This window comes from Gasterosteus aculeatus, chromosome Y (genome assembly GCF_964276395.1).
Source record: "Gasterosteus aculeatus chromosome Y, fGasAcu3.hap1.1, whole genome shotgun sequence".
Taxonomy (NCBI): domain Eukaryota; kingdom Metazoa; phylum Chordata; class Actinopteri; order Perciformes; family Gasterosteidae; genus Gasterosteus; species Gasterosteus aculeatus.
The window spans coordinates 14,325,678-14,342,463 of NC_135709.1; the positions used below are offsets into that span (position 1 = coordinate 14,325,678).

Genomic DNA, 16,786 nt, shown 5'->3' on the forward strand with positions numbered 1-16,786 from the left:
TCATTGTGTATGAAACAAAGCACGCAAAAGTTAAAATATAAAATGTATATTTATGCCCTTCCTCTTTCAGGTCAATGGATCTGCCCGTGTTGGTGGGGGACCTGAAGCTGGTCATCAATGAACCAAAGCGCTTGCCCTTGTTTGATGCCATCCGACCTCTTATCCTACTAAAACGGCCTGCGACCTGCTCACCCCAAAGAGGTCACGGTGAGTACAGCACAGACTCGCGTCCCGTTATTCCCGGTCTTTAATGCAAGTTTATGTCCCTTTTTTAATGAAAACACGCCACCGAGACTATTTTACACCATACAATCTCTCTCGGTATTCTCCTTGCTCCCCACTGAAACGATGCTGCGTGGCTCGTACGTCCCGCTTCACATCTTCCTCTCTGTCGTCACTGTGTAGGAAGCTGAAAGAGGTGCGTCTGGACCGGACTCATCGTGATGGACTGGGTCTGAGCGTCCGTGGAGGGCTGGAGTTTGGCAGTGGTCTCTATATATCACAGATGGTCAAAGACGGTCCAGCCGGGAATGTTGGTCTTCAGGTATGCACTTGCAAGTATATATTCATATACAGTATATGTGTGTGTACATATATAGTGCCAAGAAACAGCCCCCCCTTCCTGGTTCCTTATGTTCTTTGCATATTTTGCACACTTAAATGTTTCAGATCATGAAAGGGGTTAGGGGTTAAAATAAAAGATAACTCAAGTGAATACCAAAAAATGCAGTTTTTAAATGATAATTTCATCTATTAAGGGAAAAAATAAACCGACTTGGCTCCATGTGAAGAAGTAACTGCCTCTAATAACTGGTTGTGCCCCCCTTTGGCGGCAACACCTGCAATCAAGCGTTTGTGATAACCGGCCATGAGTCTCTCACATCGCTGTGGAGGAGGTTTGGCCCACTCTGCTATGCAGAATTATTTTAATTAGTATGTATATGTATGTATATATGTATGTGTGTGTGTATATATACAGACGCACACACACACACACACACACACACACACACACACACACACACACACACACACACACACACACGTAACACAAAGATTGATTTGTTTCATCATACTCTCTGTATGTCCCTCTCACTTTCTCCATTGCCTACTTTACTTGTATTTGTATTAGGGAACTAACAATTGCTTATTTTCAATTAAAACACCATCTTATGCTTCTATCACAACCTCTAGGTGTTGCTGTCCCGTAGCCAAGGTCAAAATAATGAGTCTCAAGGAAATCAGGGCATATTGAGCCGTGATCTTGAGTTGTAAGCAAACGTGTCTCCTCTAATGTATGTAAAGCCAAACAGACGGCATGAGGTGGCACCTCCTCTGCTCTTAACTATTCCATTAGAGTCATCGTTGATGTGAAACAGCTATGTGTCGCTGCACGCCATCACACAAGAGTGTGGCGCTGGAAACCAACAAAATCCTTGAAGAGCAGAAGGAGAAGCAGTGAGTGCACAGCTCAAACAAACACCAACGTGCAGCCACATTAGTTAACATTAACATTAATCAGGTGCACAGAATGTAAACAGAACACGCATTCATTTTCCATCCATCTGAGGACCATTAATTGCTCTCTTGTCACATCACATTCATGTTTCTGAGTAATTGGCAAATTTTGTAAACTCGGGGGACACGCTGGTTTCTCAGTGATGCCAGAGACGTCTCCGGATAAATAATGTGGCGTCGTGTCGCACACTGCGAGGCTGACGTGCTCGATTGCTCGTGAACTGGATTAAAGTCATGCAGTCTCTATTTATAGCCCCGTGCTGTAGCATGTTATGTGGACAGAGTTTTGTTCTGTAAATCAATCATGTTATTCAACTGGAGGAAGATGGAGATCTCTCAGAAGGCCGCAGAGGAAGAGGAACGCTATAAAAAGGAGATGGAGAAGTATACGACTGTTTTTAATGTCCTTAAAGTGACCGACCCTTACGACGAAGCACAGCCGAGAGTGGGAGGAGGACTGGGGAGCCAAAGACCGGCCCAAAAGTCCCAGTAGCCCCCGCCCCTGCAAGTGAGTCTGGAGCCGCAGCTGCCAGGTTTTTCATTCAAACCGGCGTACACAGAGTCTAGATTTCCTTTGACAACCAGAATTTGACCAGATGTTAAATTAGTTGCCTATATTTTGCGAGCTGTTGAAAGCTGTACTTCTTTTGCATCACTCAAATTCATTTTTTTACATGTACTTATTTGGTGCCTAAATGGAGCAGGCTTAATCTGTTTTTCTCTTTCTGTTTTAACCTTGGATTTAATTCATTTTAACGCATCAGAGTGACCTGTGTTCATCTCCATCTTTAGCATTTGGCTGGTTTTATCGCTATGAGGGAAAGCTGCCGTCTCTCCGCAAGGTACGGTCAGGCTGCATGGCTTCCGTGTGGTGAAAGAGTTTTCTGAGGAGATAAAAAAATAGTTAAATAATTCTGTTTGTCCTGCAAAACACTGGGTGATGTCACAAGCTATTTCTGCATGTCGTGCTGCGTGGTTTTGGAGTCGCAGATTTGTCTGTCCCGTGGTTTTTCATTTTGACTAATTGAAGTCAAAGCAGAAAGAAGAAAAGAAGAAGAAAAAGAAGTAAGTGTCCAACATGGACACACTGCAGGAGCAGAGAAAAAACAAGAAAGAGATGGAGTTTGAGCTGAAACTTGCCATGGAGAAGCAAGAAATGTATGAACGAGAGAAGCAACTTAAGATCAATCGTCTGGTGCAGGAGATACAAAAACAAGTGCTTATAGCCCATATTTCATATGGATAGGGTTCAATGGCACTGTGAACTCTCAGGGCGTCATGTTGTGGTTTCAACTAAATGCCGCCATGTTATTCGTTTGACGATGCAATGGTTATTTTAAAAGGTTAAACTCCGATTGTCCGGTGCTGACCTTTTTGTACCAGGTGTCAGAGACGGAGAGAGAAGACCTTGAGGAGTCAGAGAAAGTGCATCACTGGGTTGAGCGTCTTTGTCAGACCCGTTTGGAGCAGAAATCCTGCGTGGAGAATGAATCCCCAGAGGTACAGAGTGAGACCTCCTCTGCGCAGACCTCTTTGTACTCATGGCTCTCAACAATGTATTCTTGTTTCATATAAAATTACACACAAAGTTATATGCCAACTATTTGCTGAGGATGCACCTTCTTCCTGCCACGTCTAATTGGTGATGGAAGGACTGTTTATGTTGGAGGAAGGATGGGGTTTACACTGCTATGAGTGCCATTTGTAACTTAATTCAGTTTGAATATTAAGTTATATGATTTATATGATTCATCAGATTAGAGAATGAGTGTGCAGTTGGAGAGTTTATACAACATAATACAAAAGAATAGCTAATTTTCTAGCAAGTAAAATCAGTAGGAGAGTACAGGAGATGAAGGGAAGGGGGACTGAATTTGGAAATACCAAGAAACAAAACCAAATTCACTCCTTTTTTCGTAAATTTGGCATAAATTGGTCTTCCTCAGGTGACCATTTGCCTTTTGAAACAGCAAAATGTCCATGTTGATTAAAAGAAGAGAATGAGACAATATTCATAGATGTTGGTTCAGGTCATTTTTCATGTCGTTGTGACTTTAAGCTATCGCCGCCGCGCTCCCCCGCCTCGGTGCCGAGGGTGAAGCGTTTCCCCGGCGGCCTCCACCTGGCCACCACTGACCTGGACGACTTTAACCTGGATGACGTGGATCAGAGCCTGAGGGGCCCTCTGAAGAGACTGGCCCCTACCCAGCCCAGCACGAGCCAGCCTCCCCCTCCCTTGCCTCTCCCCCCGCCCTCAACCAAGCTGAACCCCACAACACCCAGCTATGCCCATCCCCCGCCACAGCGGCGGCCTCCTTCTCCTGCCAATGCTAGAAAACTGCCTTGGGTTTTATGCCTTGGGATGTTTTATGCATGATGGAACCGTTTCATCTTGACTGAATTGAGTGGCCGTTAATTTTCAATTTGCTATACCGACTGAGGAAAAAGGCCTTGAGGGATTCGGCTAGTGAGTGGTGTTTGCTTGCAGTGTAGAGATGGTCTCTGCTCGGGAGGTCAGAAAGTAATTTTATTTTACTGTGGTCCAGGTAATGAGAAAAACCTCCCACGCCAGTTGTATTTCCAATTCAAGCACCCCCTTGGTGAGTGTTTTTCAGTAAAAATCGTGTTTTTTCCCACATTACTCAATGCTATGACCGTTTTATAAATTTGAAGCTTCTTTTGTTTAATGAACACACTGTTTGAATGCAAACGTACACTCAGCTGCTGCGTGGAAACACGGTCTTTCCCCCATAGCAACTAGCTCCTAGTCCTCCCAACCAGAGGCGTCAGATGCCCCCTGTAATGTCTAAACCCGTCATGCTGCCACAGTCCCAAACCCACCGACCTGATCCGCTCAGACCTGCACTCCGTTCCGATGGCCTGGTATGACACACAACACCGTGCAGTCGTTTGCATAAATCTTCCCAGATCCAATGTAATAAGGTCCTATAATGTGATCAAACATGGCACCGGTTGCAGACATAATCTCTCTTTGTCCCGGGAGTCTTCCAGACACTCCAGCTCAACCAATCTGTGTTTATTAGATCACCGGCGAAAGCATCTATCCTCCCTGTCAAAAATCTCTAGTGAAACTTATTATGTATTTTTTTCAAGCTACCTTTATATCAGAGAAACGCTTTCTAGTAACTCTCTACTTGGCATTAAAGGTTACGCCTGAGAAACACAACCACACATTCGTTCCACCAGTTCAGCAGCAACTCTGCAGCCGGAAGGTGAACTCGCTTGCTGGGAGTCACCTTGACTCTGTGGGAGCTGAAAGGTTGCCGTAAATCATCATCAATATCCCCACTGAGATGATTTACCACGTGTGTTAATCAAGTAGTCTACACGACTGTACTTCAGTTTGTTTAATTAACATAAAGAAATTGGAAGTGCTGGAAAAAGAAAGTTAGCGTTGCCGCTTTATTTTCAACACACGATATTCAGCAAACAATATCCTTCATTAGAATAAATACTACCACATTTTAAAGTTGATTTTGAGTCAATAACTCAGTGTTGTTACAGCCGGTAGACTAGAATACACCACTGCTGTCACTGCTGCACCACCCACACCACTGTCCAGCACCGGTGGTGCTGTTTGTTGTGTTTTTGTTTTGTGCGCTAAAGCTGATACGTGTTTGATGTGTTTTCAGCCTCCGGAAATGCTGAAACGGATGGTGCCTTTCAACGCGTCTTTTAAATCAAACGGCAAACGACAAGTAATCTCTACTTCTCACCACCTGTATTGATTTTTACCTCTCTTGAGCGTTTTCTTTCTCCTATTCTTACTTTGTATGCTCACACACACACCAGGTGTCCTTGTGGACCTCATCGTCCGGGCCTTAAGGTTGTGTTGAGTAGCTTGTACTTCTTTTGTGTATGTGGAGTACACGGTAGTACTGTGAACAAACACTGTGGCAACGCATGTGTCATTCTTACTGCTCTTATCGGTTTTGATCTGGCAACAGACGGCCTCAGCGTCATCGACTGTAGTAATCTGTCTTTTTACTTCAGTTGGTCCCGTGTGCAGTATTAGAGTTTTTCTTGCTCACAGACGGAGAACATCACTCTCGTGAGATTAGATCATTCTAAATAACACATCCATTCAATTGTTTTGGGTCTCTTCAAGTGCCTTCTCCAGTCACAACACATAGATCAAATGTTACAAACGGGTTCTTTATTTGTTTGCATCAAAACACAAAAATAAAGATGTAAATGATTAATGTGATGTCCGTTGTTCTGTTTTCTTCCCTCAAATTAAATTGCTGCCGTCTTTGGGAGGAGTGATTAGGACTGATTTTGTGTGAGTGTGCGCGGGTTCCTGCTAACTGTGCTCGCCATTATTGAATGAAAGTGGGAGTCTTTGAAAGTCACCCTGTGTCTTCATGTTTTTCATTTAATAGACGGGTTTTACATCTGTTCTATAAAACTGGTTGTCAAAGGAAATCTTACTAATATTTCTAAGTTCCTTTCATTTTCATTTTGTCTAGTTTGCTAATCCATTATTAATGTATCAATCAGTTTTAATGAGCTACATGTTAATTCTCTATCTATTTCAGAAATATGAGGAAGATTTTGATCCCTACTCCATGGTATTGTATATTATTGGTGTCGTATATTGTTTGCAGTTTAAAAGGAACGTGGTACTTAGCTCTAGCTAAGTAGAAATGTAAACCGGTTGGGTCTGCTAGGATCAATAAACCATCATACTTAATTATAGATTAGCTTCTAAAATGTTTGATTTCCTTTGCAGTCATTGTAAATTATTATATTATATATTATATAATTATTACTATTTGACCAGTTATGCATCGATTTCCTTCGAGTGTGGGGAGCCAGACAGTTTTCTTTATTAAATGTCCATAGGGGGCCATGGTGCGCCTTCTTTAATACCAAGCGGACTCTGACTGAGGGCGTCCCAGCGCGTTTTATCATTCTAATTTGAATAAACCCGAATGCCGCATCCATAAATAAAGACTTGTTCAAGATAAATCAGTTTACAGTAGTGAAATTGCGCTAAATATGCATGTTAGGTAGTCTTAAATAAAGCGAACACAACACAAAAGCCGAAAAAAATGCACGGTGTATTGTAATATGCTGCTGCTGAGTTTCAGCGTCGCATCGACCGCTGTGGTGGGTTTGGTTGAACCCGCCGCCCGGCGGTTCACGACAAGAGACCAAAGGGGGGCCTTGGGTGGAGGATCTGCCTCCTTCTCCCTCTTCCTCCGCTCCTCCTCTTCCTCCTCCTCGGTACCCGGGTTCAGCACCGCGGACAGCTACTTGGCGGCTTCCCTCTTTAAGCGGCGGCGCAGAAAGTGGGTCAGCGAGACGTCGGCCGCCCTGTGAGCACATGCGAGACTGTCATTTGGGAGACTTTTTTTTTTAGAAAACCCTATTTTCTTTATTTAAAATCCAAGCGGACGGATGTGACGGTACTGAAGAGTGTTTCGTGAGGGAACCGCCGCTAAAACACACAATGATCTCCCGATGTAAGCCGGTAAGTGCTGGAGGTGGTGTCATCTGGTCCCACTGATCGATACTCTCTTATTGAATAGTATACTGCAGCGCTTTGTTAGCATTTCATGCACATGCACGCATTGCATCGAAGGCTGCCCGCACCGTATTTCTCAATTCCACGTAGGACCTAAAAACAGATAACATGGGAATCTCCACGTTTTTACAAAGGATACACATTTACATTATACCGGTTTTGTATTGCTGTTGTTATTATTATTATTATTATATAATCATCTCATTTATTTAAAGAAGCCATGTGTCTGTGGTAATGGCATTTTACATCAGAGGCATCTATTCATTACTAGAGGCAAGACACTGAGGTGTGAAGCGCTGGATGTGTCAGGTTTTTGCAGCTGGTCTGTTAAGTTGCTGCAGCTCACACATTTTCAGAGCTAGATGGAGAAATGTATCCTAATATTGTTCTTCTTTCTTTTTTGCTGGCTACTAACCTATTTTCCTTTTCTTTATGAGGTTATCTTTATCCATCTATATGGCCACTCCTGGTATTTTGGTTCTTTTGGTTCTTTGGACCAACACTTCAGCTTAAACTCTCACCAGGCGAGCAATGAAGAGGTCTTATCTGATCAAGGCCACCACAGCGCAGTCAGTTTTTCCATCTGTAAAAAGAAGAACTAGAGAAAAACAGTGCATGATAAAACTGTGGTCTTTAGTTATACTGGTATATATTCTCATTTATTCAGTGAAACTCGGGCCAATGCGACATCTGGCTAGTGTGTGCCGTGCTGTGCCATTTTGATTAATAGGTTACAGTTATCAAAATACGCCATTTTCTTAACTAAATTAATCCAAATCCCCATGCAATGCTAAAGTGTTTACTGACAGCTGGTGACAGGAGGAAGATACAGGAGGTGGCTGCAGTTGCTATGAACTCTTTATATTAAATGCATTGACCTTCAATGTCAGAGCTGCATATTACGACTTCTTTGAAGAGAACACTTTGGTGTTTTCTTTTTAGTATAAAAATAGACATCTGAAATTGGAGATTTACTTATAGCAAAAAGCCTTTTCTGTCTGCACGTTCAAGAACCTAATTTGGAACAGCTTGGAAAGACATTTTATAGCAAGCAGAGGACCATATTTTGATAAACCTCAGACCTACATGGTCTTTTATTGGTTGACTAAATGTACGCCACTACTATTTTGTTGTGTGCAAACACTGTGAACTGCTCAGTGCATTGAGGCGTATCTCTTGTTGCCATGGTACGGATTATTTTAAAAATAAATCACTTTGACCAGAAATGGCTCAGAGTCATCCCAGTGGATACGTGGATTATCAAAATCTGCTACCATGTGTCTTCTCACTGATCCCTCTGAACAAGTCGGCTGCCATTGGCTGCGGCGAGATCTTCTCCTGCGGACGCCAAACGTATCGGGGTCGTCGTGGCGCAGGGGTAAGAGAAGGTGTGCTGGGAAGCACAAGGTTGGTGGTTCGATTCCAGGCTGCCCCATGTTCCATGTCGAAGTGTCCCTGAGCAAGACACCTAACCCCTAATTGCTCCCCAGGCAAAAATGTGAAAAAGCCATGGGTTTAAAGTGTAATGTAAGTCGCTTTGGATAAAAGCGTCTGCTAAATGACCTGTAATGTAATGTATCCATCACGGGACTTCATTCATATTTAATGTCTCTATTTCTTATGCATGAAGCGTACGTATGTATTGAGTTGCGGCCGTGATTCTCCTTCTGTTTGTTTAAGGATATTGGAGTAGTTATGTGGACTAAAGCAGTAAATCACCCAGTGCAGAGTTATGTAATTGCTTAAATCGCGGCGTTTGGACTGGAACGAGAGAGCGCTTGCTCATGCTTCGACTACAGCAGCTGTACCCCCCTCATTGTCCCTCCTCCCCCTCGCTCTTCATCATTCACTACCCCCCGCCCCCCACCTCCCCACTCCTACCTTCAGTAGTTCTGTATCCCAGTCCTTTAGCTGGCCGGCATTCTGTCCCCCCCCCCTCTGCCTTTGTGGTCCAAGGTCGACTTAAAGCTCCGGTTTGTATCGGGACAGGAATAGCAGGTGCACTGCAGAATGCCACCGCTGCTCTTGCTGTGCGTGCGTGGTTCCGTGTTCCTGAATGGATTCCAGCGGAGCCTTTCGGCGCCAAGTGCATCTCCAGCTCTAGAGGATGTCTAAAGACAGCAGGCACACGGGGTACAGATGTTTCTTACCTGCATGGTTTGGAAAGCAGCGTAGTCTGCTGGAGAGGAAAGCGAGCTGCTGCTGCACTGGGCTGTGACTGTCTCTGACCTTCATCTCCCTCCTTCACGTCTCCTCCGGTCTCCTCTGGTCTCCTTCGGTCTCCTGCGGTCTCCTCTCTTTCATCGGATCCGATATTCGGGAGCCGCATCCGAGAGGGAGCGGCAAGGAGGTCACTTTGGGAATTATCCGCTGACGAGTCTCCAGTGTTTCCTCACTGTCTTCTTTTAAAAAATTTTTTTTTATCTCTGTCTCTCCGCTGTCTCTGCCTCCCCACCCCCTGCTTCGCCTCCTCTTCCTTCTCTCTCTACTTCTGGCCGGTTCTCATTAGAGTCCCGGTTCCACCATGTCCTGGGCATTCTGTGGGAACGAGAATAACTCGGTGGCCTACAACGTGGACAAGGGGGTCCTGAATAACGGCTGTTTCCTGGACGCAATCAATGTGGTGCCACACGTTTTCCTCCTCTTCATCACCTTCCCCATCCTCTTCATCGGTGAGTGTCGCGGGGAGGTGAGATCCTCAGCTACTTCCCACCACATCTGCCGGCACAGACACACACACACACACACACATACACACACACACACACACACACACACACACACACACGCACACACACACACACACACACACATACACACGTAACACAAAGATTGATTTGTTTTATCATGCTCTCTGTATGTCCCTCTCACTTTCTCCATTGCCTACTTTACTTGTATTTGTATTAGGGAACTAACAATTGCTTATTTTCAATTAAAACACCATCTTATGCTTCTATCACAACCTCTAGGTGTTGCTGTCCCGTAGCCAAGGTCAAAATAATGAGTCTCAAGGAAATCAGGGCATATTGAGCCGTGATCTTGAGCTGTAAGCAAACGTGTCTCCTCTAATGTATGTAAAGCCAAACAGACGGCATGAGGTGGCACCTCCTCTGCTCTTAACTATTCCATTAGAGTCATCGTTGATGTGAAACAGCTATGTGTCGCTGCACGCCATCACACATGCTCCCACTTCATGGCATGCTCTCTCACGTCAGTGTGTGTGTGTGTGTGTGTGTGTCTACCACGAGCGCCTTCTTTTTCAAGCAGGTCCACATATCGGCGCCTCAGTCAACTGATTTTGTTCTGTGCTGCTGTTTTTCCGCTAAATACTTTCGGGTTACTTTTAACCCAAAGACACATTTTACAAGTATTAGATGTCCATTTTTATCCGTGCTAGCAGCAAATACAAATGCCTCCGTTCATGGCAATGTCTGTCCGTCCGTTGGACACATCACCTGTTTGTTAGCAATGTCGCACAAGGCCTTCAGAGTTGCTCAAAACATTTCGTTTTTTTCGTCCTATAAGTTGAGATGTTCCCAGTTCACAAAAATGTTGTTTCCCATTTTAAAAGCCGTCGTCTTTCTTTGCCAAAAGTAAAGGACCCCGTCACCTAGAGCTGTGCTGTTATCACTGACTTTACAAACTGTATTCTGTGTTGCCTTCTGCCGTGCCGTTATTGCAAGTGGTGTAGTGTGTGGAGCAATTCATCAATTGATTATTCTGCTGGTAAATATATATATACCTGTATATATATTTTTTTTCTTTTTAACCATTACAAAGAGAGAAACAGCTGATATATTCAACTATTTTGTTTTGTCTCACCAGCAGTCAAAAATCAATTAATATCCCATAAAGCTAAGAAAACCATCTTTACCTTTCAGGATTTATTTTTGTTGTTGTCATCTAATCATTTCACCAACAACATTGGAAAACACAAATTCCTAATTACCTGCACTTAATTATAATGAAAACCTTGTTATTTGAGAGATTTTGTTTTGTATTTCGCAGTGTGTGTGGGTGTGTAGGTGTGTGTGTGTGTGTGTGTGTGTGTGTGTATTTGTGATTGCTAGCTTGTGCCGAAAAATCTCAAGATAAAGCAAGATAAACTCTGCAATAGCTAAAGTGCCAAAATAGGCCTCATTAACATAATGTGGTCAGCCGAGATGTGTTTTTATCAAAGCTGTGACCCGTATTAATGAGAGAAATTGCATTTTGATGGCTGAATCATTTATCATTTACCATATTATGGTCCAAGTTGAGACAAACATCTGGCTTATGTTATGGGACTAAGAGGAAAGATGCTGCAGACACGTTGCGAGCTGAAATAAATGACTGTAGGGTGTTAAGAAAGCAGCCATGTGGCTGCTCCAACCGGCTTATAAAGCACCTAACAACGAACTGAGAAAGCTTGTTAGCCTGTCATTATTCTCTGAAGACCTTTTATTTCAGTGTATTTTTTATTCAGCTGTGCAGGAGCTTTGTAGGAGAGCACTTTGTCACAGAGTGCATGATGTTCGACGTTGCACTGGGAGTAGAGAGCCCTGAGTAAAGCCTTCCAATGAGTGCACTTACAAGCTAAAGACAACTATTATCATCTTCACATTTTCTGACTGCCTGTTTTTTCATTTTCTGTCTCTAAAATCTGACATGCTTTATTGCTTCATTCGCGTTGAAGGCTGGGGCAGCCAAAGTTCAAAGGTCCACATCCACCACAGCACCTGGCTTCACTTCCCGGGTCACAACTTGCGCTGGATTCTCACCTTCGTCCTGCTCTTCATCCTCGTATGCGAGATTGGAGAAGGCATCGTCTCCGATGGGTATGTTTGACTAATTCATTCAAACTACTGCTAGTAACTAATTTAACGTGCCGCCTTTGTCACAGAATAGAGTATTAGCTATTAAAATAATGTTATAGAGTTTACTCATTTACCCACAAACACAACAGTTTATAAACTTTAAGTGAAATAGTTGATTATAGTCGACTCATGAAGAAACACAAGCGGACGTGGTTGAAAAGGGAACATACCTTTGTCTGGTCTCTCTTTAAACCTTTTCTCTTAACTGTTAGTAAATCTCTTCTCAACATTTGGATGTTTTTAATGGTTTTATGTGAAGCAGTTTGAATTGCCTTGTTGTTGAAATGTGCTATTCAAATACAATTGCCTTGCCTTCTCTTCCTGGGCCATAAGAATCTAGTTTGTGTCCCATGTAATGAGCCCATGCACAACGGTGCCCAGTAAATACTCAGGGTGTTTTTCAGCCATTTCTGCAGACTACTAAGAATCAGTTTTTACTAACTCTAGGCTTTTTCTTCCTATCTGGTTTTCATCCCCAGATTCAGCGAATCCCCTCATCTTCACCTGTACATGCCAGCAGGTCTAGCCTTCATGGCTGGTATCACCTCTATCGTCTACTATCATAACATTGAGACCTCCAACTTCCCCAAACTACTATTAGGTACCGTATCCTTACATTTTTTGTTAGCTTTCTCATCTACCTGAAATTACAGAGGCAAGGTTCGCAAAGTACACCTATATTTGATTTTTACAAATCGAACAAGTCATCCTTTTGACTCGCCGAGCGATTTGCTGTCGTTTTCTGATCCCATCTAAATCCCCTCAGCCCTGCTCATCTACTGGGTGCTGGCCTTCGTCACAAAGACCATCAAGTTCGCCAAGTACACCGAGCACGGCATCAGCCCGAGGCAGCTACGCTACTGCATCACCGGCCTGCTGGTGCTGCTGTATGGGCTCCTGCTGGCCGTGGAGATCAATGTCATTATGGGACGGGTGAGTTTGTGTGTGATGTCTTGGAGGTGATGCTGTATGTAGCCGGCTAATTCATTCATTTTTTCCTTTTTAATCTGGAATCCAAATTGCTTAAGAGGTCAGTCATCAGTAAAGCTCTACTGGACAGGAATAAAGTATTGGGTGCAATGATTCTGCATGTTTGTAAAGAAACTAAACTTCACGGTGGAGTCAGATGAAAGGTCAGTAGATCACTAAATGAATTTGCCTTTAACCCGAGGAAGGCATTAATGCTTGTATAACATTTCACTGTAATCCATCCAATAATACTTCAGACATTTCAGTCTGAATCAAAGTATTGAACCAAATGGCCTTTTTAACATGTGCATTGCTAAAAACACTCTAATTAGTGGGATTTATTATATCTGCGAATGATAAATGGTCTCTATTGTGTATTCATTATAGGCTGCTGTATTCATCAATGAACCTTGCGGAGGCTAAACTTTTCACCGCACTAGCCTGCTTTCACGTCTATGAATTCACCGAATTGAATGTAGAAAAAGAAAATAAGTGGTGCAGTGAAACTGCCTCCCGATGCAAATTGAAAGCAGTGGAATACGGCCAAAGCAGTAATAACATGTATTATGGAAACCACGTCACCGACTGGCAGATGAAATACAGAATACTCCCAAACACTATTGTTTTACAAAAACACAAATCCCATTCTTTCATGATGTTCTTTTAACAGTTAAGATAAGAATAATATTGTGTTTACAAAAAAATCCTGTCTTGTTTCATATAGATACATTTAAGTTGATTTAACAATCAGAAGTATTAGTCGTTTTGTTCATGGAGGACGAATAAACACAGTGAATAGAGATTTGAGAAAATGGGATAATTGAACTTAATAATTATGAAAATGCATCTAGATAGTATAAACATGTCTGTACAATATAAACTATTGAATTATGCTTATTAATAACGTACTTCTGAATTCTGCTAAGAGTAAGAGTCAACAAAAGATGTTTGCTTAGGGCAGAGGTCAACACACACACAGGGTTTATGTTTTCCAAAAGAGAGGTGTGCATTGTACGTTGTGTCGGATGACTGAAAATGTCCAGAATTTGAACAATCAAAACCAAGACCATGATCGGGTCGTTCACCGTGCAATCCATACAACACACCCAGACAAATGACGAGGGCGTAACATGAAGCTTATGAACATAAAGATCCCGTTTGTTGTGACACTGATACACCTTTGAACCTCGTCAAAGTCGGACGTCAGAGGCAGTTATGGTCACTTTCATAAAGCGGAAAGGATCTGGCCATTTACTATAATGATAACTTTTGTTGTTAGGTGTGTATATTTCCTCTGGATTTCTTCATCTTACGGTTTTCCTCTAAAATGTGTTTTATCTATCGTATCTATTGTGTTGCATCTCTATGCAGGAAATCATCATTATTATCAAATCAATACATGTTTTTGTACCAATAGCGTATCTTTCTGTTCTTCCTTTATCTTCACAGCGCTACATGTGTTACGCCGAACCCACTGAGGTGAAGCCCCCCGAGGACCTCCAGGACCTGGGTGTTCGTTTCCTGCAGCCCTTCGTCAACCTGTTTTCTAAAGCCACCTACTGGTGGATGAACACCTTCATCACCGCCGCTCACAGGCGGCCCATCGACCTCAAGGTCATCGGCAAACTGCCCATCGCCATGAGAGCTCTCACCAACTACATAAAGCTGCGGAAGGCCTTCGACGACCAAAAGGTCGATGCGCCAACTGATCCCGTAAACGCTACATGAGTTAATGCTGTGTTGTCCCTGAATATTTGCCGGAATTTGACATTTTCTGCAGATCTGCGAGGGAGATGTGTTATATTTCAGATCTGATGTCTTGTAAATGATGTGGAGGAAATCAAAAGCATCTCTTGAATAGAGAGGAATAAATAATCACAGCTGTATCCCCCCCAATGGTGCAAGGGGGACTAAGTATTAATATGTAAGAGCTTGGAGTCCAGTTTGTTTGGCTCTTTATGGTCCCACCACTTCACTTTTGTTAGTTTAACTGCCTTAGTAAAGCTTGTGTTTGTTATGTTGAATCTGGTTGGTTTGTCAGCCTTGACACGTGCACGAGATGATCTGGGAATAAGATTTCGTGTCTCAGTAAAGACGTCTGTCCTGCGATGACTCATTCCTGGCTTAACTGGGACCATCAACATGTATTCGGATGTCACAGAGGTGATTAGTCAAACAGTGTAAACACTGAGATGTCCCACTGCCTTCAGACACGCACACATTCTCAAGCGTATTCTTTCTGTCTGCTTATTACCTCAATTTTGTGAAACGTCTTTGTTGGTCTTGTGTCAGAGAGGTTTAGACTTTTCTATGTATGCTTTTGGTGGTGTTTGGCTTCATACAGTGAGGAACATAATTATTTTTATTTTTACATGTACGTAGCGTCAACCGAATATTATAAACCTCCCGTGCGAAATATTTCTGCTTCATAAGGTTCTGACTTGGCTCAGGGCAATTTGGTGCCAAGTGTATTAACTTTACTTTTTCATGTCGGGTCTCCTTTTGCAGTCAGGAGCCGTGCAGATTCAGTGAAGTGGAAAACATCTGATTGATTCTCGTGTCCATTGCGTGCTGGAATCCGTATGACTCTAAGCCGGTATAGAAAGTGGATGGAGGATTGCTGTTTGCTGCTTTGGTGAAATGGAACAAAATCAATGTCACTTTCGCAATGCATGCAACCCACTGAAAAAGGCATTAAAAAGTTTTCAAATGTCAAGAGTATTGTTCCAAAATGAAATAGTTGGGAAAAAAAAGAATTAAACAGAACTTCCTCCCATTGATATAACATTTAAACCTTTTTGAATGTCCTCTTCTTTGACGTTGCCTGTCATTTCTCCTTCTTTCCTCTCTTCCTGGCTTTGTGTCAGAGGTGAGGAGGCCTCCTGCACAGGTCGTTGTTTTCCAGTGTTTAGAAGGTCACAGAGACTCGTCACTGACGCATTTGCGTCCGATGTGAACGCCACCCACTTTCCTTCCGGCAGAAGCGAGGGATGGGAGAGACTGAGAGGTCCCAGTGGAGAGGTGGGGGAAGGGAGGCAGAGAGGCAGGGAGGAGGGGGGGCATTTCAGAAAACGGCCCAGAGACGGCTGATCATTCTACTGTGAACGAGGCGACATCTCGACCCCTGCGGGGGTGAAAGCTCTGCGCTCCATGGGAAGCTAGAATCACTCTGCACGTGTGAGAAGAAATGTCCTCCTTCCTTCTTGTTTGAACCCAAGGTAGAAAGAAAGGATGTGTGTGTGCGTGTGTTGGCGTGTGTGTTTGAGTGTGTGTGTGTGTGTGTGTGTGTTGGCGTGTGTGTGTGTGTGACACATGCACAGGGACACAGGTTCTGTGTGAAGGCTGAGGTTCATGCTGTCGGTCACGTCTGTTCTCACAGTTCTGTCAATGAATCAGTCAAGCTCTCACAGACGTGCACAAACATCCCCGAAATGTTCTGGGAGTGTTTACTGCACAGTGACGGCCACCAGATGTTTTCCTCTGATCATGACTAGCTGAATTTTGCTGTTGTCTTGTTGTGAATTTGATCTATTTTGGACATTATAAATTGACGTGAATTGAGAGCAGTGGCTCTTCCAGTAATTTTTAACAACTTTTCATTTGAGAAACGTCTGTCTGTTTCCACTAACTGATTCTGATCCTCGCTGTAACCACAATCACCCTTAATCACCGCATCCCATGATGCAGCACCTTGCAGGACGGGGGCCCCCCCCCAACGTGACCTTATTTTCCAGGTTTCTGTTGTCGAGTGGAGTGACCCTCGAGATAATGGGATCATCTTTTATACTCAGAGACCTCTCTGGCTCTGGTAGAAAAGCTGCATTGTCCAAAGTTGATGCTTTTTTCCCTCTTGTGCAGCAATTACAGCTCCACAGAAAAAATGCCTGTGTAT

General features: G+C 43.4%; 1 protein-coding gene across 2 annotated transcripts in view; it reads left to right on the top strand.

Moving 5' to 3' along the window:
- The first annotated feature begins 6,201 nt into the window (after window positions 1–6,201).
- LOC120812315 (ATP-binding cassette sub-family C member 8-like) overlaps window positions 6,202–16,786 on the top strand; it is a 36,742-nt gene continuing 26,157 nt past the window's right edge. The window contains exons 1-6 of one of the 2 annotated variants that reach the window (XM_040168164.2): window positions 6,202–7,015; window positions 9,579–9,741; window positions 11,745–11,886; window positions 12,405–12,526; window positions 12,692–12,858; window positions 14,344–14,586. In XM_040168164.2, coding sequence (XP_040024098.2) covers window positions 6,995–7,015; window positions 9,579–9,741; window positions 11,745–11,886; window positions 12,405–12,526; window positions 12,692–12,858; window positions 14,344–14,586 — 858 coding nt within the window. In that variant the 5' untranslated portion in view covers window positions 6,202–6,994. The remainder of the gene's footprint in view (window positions 7,016–9,578; window positions 9,742–11,744; window positions 11,887–12,404; window positions 12,527–12,691; window positions 12,859–14,343; window positions 14,587–16,786) is intronic. The other variant, XM_040168166.2, reaches the window with a different exon arrangement.